This window comes from Doryrhamphus excisus, linkage group LG21, assembly GCF_037039965.1.
Source record: "Doryrhamphus excisus strain RoL-2023G ecotype Guam linkage group LG21, RoL_Dexc_Guam_v1.1, whole genome shotgun sequence".
Classification (NCBI taxonomy): Eukaryota; Metazoa; Chordata; class Actinopteri; order Syngnathiformes; family Syngnathidae; genus Doryrhamphus; species Doryrhamphus excisus.
In genome coordinates, this window is record NC_136377.1 from 15042120 (window position 1) to 15048674 (window position 6555).

General features: G+C 42.1%; 1 protein-coding gene across 1 annotated transcript; it reads left to right on the forward strand.

The window, feature by feature from the left end:
* On the forward strand, positions 1-6146 carry faxdc2 (fatty acid hydroxylase domain containing 2). The gene is made up of 9 exons (XM_058086453.2): positions 1-130; positions 588-619; positions 1077-1174; positions 1823-1926; positions 2335-2456; positions 4401-4606; positions 4931-5036; positions 5105-5271; positions 5347-6146. Exons 1-9 carry the CDS (start codon positions 106-108, stop codon positions 5501-5503), a joined length of 1017 nt encoding a protein of 338 aa, XP_057942436.2. The 5' UTR covers positions 1-105; the 3' UTR covers positions 5504-6146.
* The last annotated feature ends 409 nt before the right edge of the window (positions 6147-6555 follow it).

Below are 6555 nucleotides of genomic sequence, written 5' to 3' on the forward strand. Positions count from 1 at the left end.
CGGGGGTGACGCTAGTCAGCTGACGTGCAGTGAGCCAATCACAAGTGGAGCTGGGCTGTAAACAAAAGCTATGGTGTAAAAAGACCAAGTGCCGCAGTGAGGGACATGTCAGTGGAGAGAGAGGACAAAGGTGAGTTTGTCTTTTGTTGGACATCTTCTTGTCTCTTTTATACGCTAAAGTCAAGGGCACTACTTCATTTATCAATAATATATATTCGCAGACATTTTGTGCATTTGTATGGAATTATTTCATGAAGTAAATGTTCCCATTTTCTCTGTAAAGCTCCATGAATTACCTTGTGTATTGCCTTTACATTTCCATTGAGCACTATATTATTTTATACTATCATTGTGTTGAATACTTCAAAAAGGACAAAAAAAGGACACAACTGTCTAGGTTGAACTACATGTGCCCCAGAGAATTTCAGTAAAAAATGTGGCGTGTAGTTGGATTATAACAGGAGCTGGAATAATCCTACTTTGATAAGTGGACCACGAAAAGCCAAAAAAAGGTTCTTACATTAGTTGTAGATACTGGTCAGCAATGAAATATACCTGTATATGATTCGTTTTTGTGTGTTTCACAGACATGAGGGTAGCACAAACAAGAAGCAGACAGGTATGAACATCACTCTCACACAAAAGTAAAAAGCCTGGTGACTCATGACAAAATACACAATCACTATTATCTCATAATGTTGCTTTGTATCCAGACCATCTGGTTAGATGGGTTTGATAGCTGCTTGTTTCTCGTGGCTCCAACACCTCCACACATTCACTCCATAGTCGATGTTCCCAACACACTTGAGTTAAAGCCAAGTCATCTTCAGGTTTTGAATGTTTCCTGCTGGGTCAAGGTGTGTGTGTGTGTGGGGGGGGGGGGTCTTGACTTAGGCGACACAATGTGAGTTAGTACGTGTATAAAACGAGCAGAGCTTTTTTTAAGCCACTATATGGATATTGTGTAATGTTTGCACACTTACTTGAGACGCTGTGTGGATCCCAGCTGAGCGTGACCGCTTGACATCCGAGAAGTGGACCAACGGAGATGCTCATGTTGCCTTTTCTCCATCCAGGAGGCCTCCGGAGGACTGTGGGACTCTGTCAAAAAGGCAGCCTTCGTCATCGGATCCGGGATCTTGTTCCTGGCGGCCTTTGGTAACTCGCTGACATGGTATGATCCAGTTACTGTTTGTGAAATCTTACTATGCGAGATAATAGTCCTTCGTGCCTCTAGTCAACAAAGTCCCCTTTGGTCACCGGCTGCGTATTCTACAACAAATAATCGCTGGGTTCTAAATCGGTCAACAAATATTGGAATTAACAGCTGTGGCAGTAGCCAACCTCCTGATAGTAACTCTTAACGCCACAAGATTGCAGCAAATGTATCATGAGTGGTCAGCATCAAGTAGCGTCACCTACCTCTGCATGCGCTTTAAAATGCTAATTTAACTGTCCATATGAAAGTCATGCACGTTACGCTTGCTGTACTGTTGACAATCAACTCACCTACACCATTCCTGCTGGCTTGGCACTTTGGTTCCTACCGCTATTACAACCTCGGTTGGGTTGCCTAATTTTTGTTTATTTGTGCCTTTTGGTCAATCACAAGTTTGATTTGGCTTAGTTTTGATGCAGACTTCCCATTTGGAGCACTGGCTGGGACTATATTTTTCTTTCCACTTTCTCATGACCTCCAAATTATTAAGGTAACATTAACTTGCGATAAGAGTGGGTCAAATTTGGGTCAAATCTCTGGATTGCAGTTTTCAGTCCATTGTGTCCATTTTTTAAAGTAGGAATCTTGCTTTTCCTCCTCCAGGCATCTTCAGAGGTTTTGGGGAGCGTCAGGAGACTTTTGGCAGAACTTGTGGAGCAAACTTCATGTCATGTTTGAGGGTCACAGCGAAGCTCTATTCTATATGGGTAAGGACCATCTTCCATTCTCTAAAGCAATGTCAAAGTCGATGAAGTGTTGAAGCGTCACATGGTGTCTTCATGCCAAGGACAAACAAATGTTGTCATGTTTTATGCTGTTATGAAGTCAACTGCATTACATAATAGATTAAAAGCCATCAGATTTGATAAGGGATCAAATTTGTTGTGTGCCATAAAGAGTTGAGTGTCTCAACTAAAATTGTAGCTAGATAACTCCTAAATCCAATACAGTAAAATCATTGAATAGCAGCAAGAGACAAGTCTATTAATTTGCTACGGATGCGTCGCTCTGTATTAAATATAAACCACATTGTGCCATCTGGGAGGACACTGCTTCATCTTCATCGGTTTTGATCTTTTTGTGTGTCTTCACGTGTGGCTTTGTCTTGTCCACAGGGACGATGCTGGTGCCCACTGTGGTGTTCTGGGGTTTCAATGCTCTGCTGCTATTGGTGGACACCACAGGTAGACCCTCCTTCATCACCCGCTACCGTATTCAAGAGGACAAGAACAATCCGGTATGTTTTTTTTAATGTCATCATATGGATTTGGATGCAACTTAACACAAATAAAAAATAACAAATGTTCTTCACTGCACTGTGTAGGAGACCATGATGTTCCTCATGGTTTGTAATTGCTGCTTATCTTTGGAAGCACCATGTGAAAACATGCAATGGAGTATGACTCCACGTAACCTCTGATAAGTGTGGTCACTGCTGAGTCACTGCAATAATAAAGTTACACGGGTCGTTATTCCGAGCCTGCACACATGTAGACCAACTTCAAGGACGTACAACGCCTCGACTGTCCGGCTATGAAACCTTTTCCTGGTCATTTAATAGACAGGTGGTTACATCACTGATGGAAAAAAATGGAAATGATCAATTGAAGAATTTTGGCTTACCGTATACAGTTAGTATAGTTACTTTTCCTCACTTAGCGTGTCAAAGTCCTCTGCGTGTATTTGAGTAACACAAAGTTGATGTTGCACACACCAGAGATAAGTCGACATGATAACATGATAAGCACCGTGCAGGAACTTAATCTCCCCAGCTTTATCACAGTATTGATTGCAAGTTCATCCACAGTGTGCATGTTTGAACTTGCTGACAGATGTCATCAAAAACGTCCCTTGGTTATTTTCTCAGTAAACAATCAGTCACTCCGCGAGCCTCTTGCCGAGCGCCTCCATGCCGACCGGAGGCAAAACGCTCATACAAAGTGTATCACAATGCAGTGTGGCCACCCACTCAAGATTACCTTTTTTCCCCCTAACCAAAAAATACAACACCATCACCGGTTAGTGCATGTAACTAATAGTGGTTTAGTAGAACAACTTCAACAAAAAAGTATATATTTTGTTAACATAAAATCTCTCTCTGGATGGAATAAGATGATTGGTCACTCAACTATTTCAACCCTTTGGAATATCTTTCATTTCTGCATAAAATGGTCATAAAAGGTAGTCTGATCTTCATTTAAATAAAAAGAATTAACGCTCTGCTTAAACTAAAACCAGATATACAGTTGTGTTTCATATTTTTATTGAAAAAAACATGTCAACATTCACAGTACAGGGAGGAAAAAGTAAGGGAACTTCTAGGCTATGGATTCTCCCAGAGCCAATCAGTCGGGACTACGGTACTATTGGCAAAATGTTCTGTGGAAACAAAATGTGGAGGAAAAATGGCACGGCACACCAATATCAAAACCCAATCCCAACTGTGAAGCATGGAGGAGGGAGGTATAGGGCGTGCTTGGTTGCCTCAGGGCCCAGAGAGCTTGTGGAAAAATGAATACACAAGTTCATCAAGCCAATCTTCAATTTTACAGAAGAATTTGGGGCCATTTATCCAACAGTTCTAAAGAGGATGGGTGTCTTAACAGGGCAATGATCCACACCACAGAAGCAAATCAACAACAGAATGGCTTCAGCAGAAGAAAGTAGGTGTTCTGGAGCGGCCCAGTCAAACTTCTAACCTTAACCTGATTGAGGTGCATGTCTGATCTGCAACCACAGGCATTGTTTGGTTGACGTTATTGCTGCCAAAAGGAGTGTTTACCAGTTAAATCCAAGGCGTCCACATCCACTTCCTTTTTCATCCCTGTTCTGCGAATGCTTACATGCTATTTTTAGATCAGATCAGACTACATTTTATGACCTCTGACCAAAAAAGCAGCGAAACTCTCATCCCATTAATGATCTCAATCTTGTTAGAAACCCCTGTTATAATTTAATTCTCCGTTTATTTTCTTTTTTACCATGTATTTTGTTAATTATGTATACAGTGGTCCCTCAGTTGAAATGTTTGAAACCACTGCTCTAGAGTAATCCATCACTGTACTCAATACATCACTTATTGTTGTTTATATCCAACTGACCTTTGAAGGGTTAAGGTTACGTTTTGATTTGAAATGAGTATTAGAATGTCATACAAGCATGCAGTCACCTCCATATCCAGGTGGACCCAGTCAAGCTGCGTCAGGCGTTGAGAACGGTGCTCTTCAACCAGGTCTTCATCTCCGCCCCCATGGTGGTGGCAGCCTACCACCTGACATCCTGGAGGGGAAACCCGTGTGGCCCCGAGCTGCCCACCTTCCACTGGGCCTTGAGCGAGCTGGCCTTCTTCTCCATCTTGGAGGAAGTCTTGTTCTACTACTCACACAGGTAGGAGAGAAAAAAATCACCACATAACTTATTTTTGGTTTATTTACCATTGAAAAATATCTCATTTGCATGCGTGTTTTACATTGAATTCTCACCATGGTCAAAAAGGTTTGAATGTACCATTTCCACCACGAGATAGAGCCTCTAGCATGTTTGCACTTCTAAATTGTACAGATTTTTTTTAGCCAAATTGTCACTAAAATTGTGTTCTAATGAAATGTTCCTTAGCTGAAATAGCCATGGTGTCCAAGATCAACTATGGCAGTAAGATAAGATCCATGGCTTTGTACCTTTTGTTGGATCTTTTTTGTCTCTCTCACTCAGGCTGTTCCACCATCCCAGTCTGTACAAACATTTCCACAAGCAGCACCACGAGTGGACCGCCCCCATTGGCCTGGTGGCCACCTATGCTCACCCACTGGAGCATGTGGTGAGTGTAGCTTGTTCAAGTCAGTTCATTAAAAACAAACTAATATCGGTATTATTTTGGGACTTTAGTTCTCCAACCTGCTGCCGGTGGTGATCGGACCAGTGGTCCTGGCCTCCCATTTGTCCACCACATGCACCTGGTACTGCTTAGCTCTGGTCAGCACCACCATCTCCCACTGCGGGTACCACCTCCCCTTCCTGCCCTCCCCCGAGTTCCATGACTTCCACCACCTCAGGTGACCAAAAGCAAAATTCAATCCTTTTCAGAGGACTGAGATTGTATTTGAACTCGTTTCTCTTCATGTTTTCAGGTTCAACCAATGTTTCGGCGTATTCGGTGTTCTGGATCGCCTCCACGGGACAGACACCAAGTTCAGACAGACTAAGCAATACGAGCGGCACACCTTGCTTACCAACCTGACCCCGCTTACAGAGAGCATCCCCGACACCCCCAAGAAAAGCCAATGAGCACCTGAGGACGAGACAATTCATATTTACACATATGAACACAGGATCATTGTTAGAACTGTACCTCTATACTGACTGATGACCACACCATCTCAGGTGGAATCGGGAAGAAAATCACATGTGGCCCTGACGGCTAAAACGGCTAAAACAAACATCACATTCTTAGACTGTACCATGAAAGTATGACTCTTAGCGGCTAGAAGAAGAAACCACAACGATCTGCGTCTATACAGTACAATGTATACCTCCTAGTGGCTGAAACACGAAACTACAAAAAGGACGATGTCACGGCATTACTCTCCATGTGCAAGTGCGCCCCCTAGTGGCTGTGATCAGTGCAATCAGCTTTCCCGACAGAACCACCTTTTTAAAAAGTCCCTGCTTTAAACATATGGACCTGTTCTGTACTTTTAATACTACAACACTTGTATTTAATCGCTGCTCTACTTTTGTGCACTTTGAGACAATTTTAATGTTAAAAATTGAAATTATTTGTGTGTTTAAATTGCAAGCTGTACAGTCAAAACATAAACATAAAACAGGCAGCCTTTGTTTTTGTGTCCGTTTTGGGTTTTTTTTTTCTTTTATTAAAAGGAAAAAGCATAATTACTACAAATTACAAATAACACTAATAAGCGAATCACATCAGCCTACAAAGCGGATAGTGAATATTAAATGTTATGATACAAGATCTCATTCAAGTATTTTACATTTTTCCGTTTTATAGATATACTTTTTTTGTTCCTTTTTGGTCATTTTCACATTTTTTTCCTCATGACAAGCCTAAGATATTGTGATGCAACAGTTCATAGACAGGTTGTGTGTTTTGTTTCCAAGTATATTCATATGGCTTTATGATACTTTTTGTCCATTTTCAGTCTGCAGACATAAACCATGTTTCCTCACACGCAGCGCTAAGCTTGCTTGCTTGCTTGGTTTGCATGTCGAGGTCCACGCCGTCCCCTTGTTGCGGGCTCACGCTGAGGGTGCAGCAACCCCCATCCGAGAGTTGGTTTGAGAGCTAGCAACTAGCCAATCCAAATCCAAGTGGA

What these genes read in the sequence shown, in the direction of transcription:
- faxdc2 (XM_058086453.2), top strand. Translation starts at nt 106, where the DNA reads ATGTCAGTGGAGAGAGAGGACAAAG. An exon ending in CGAAGCTCTATTCTATATGG is followed by an intron (nt 1,927 to 2,334) that starts GTAAGGACCATC and finishes TCTTGTCCACAG; the next exon opens with GGACGATGCTGGTGCCCACT. An exon ending in CTCACCCACTGGAGCATGTG is followed by an intron (nt 5,037 to 5,104) that starts GTGAGTGTAGCT and finishes TTGGGACTTTAG; the next exon opens with TTCTCCAACCTGCTGCCGGT.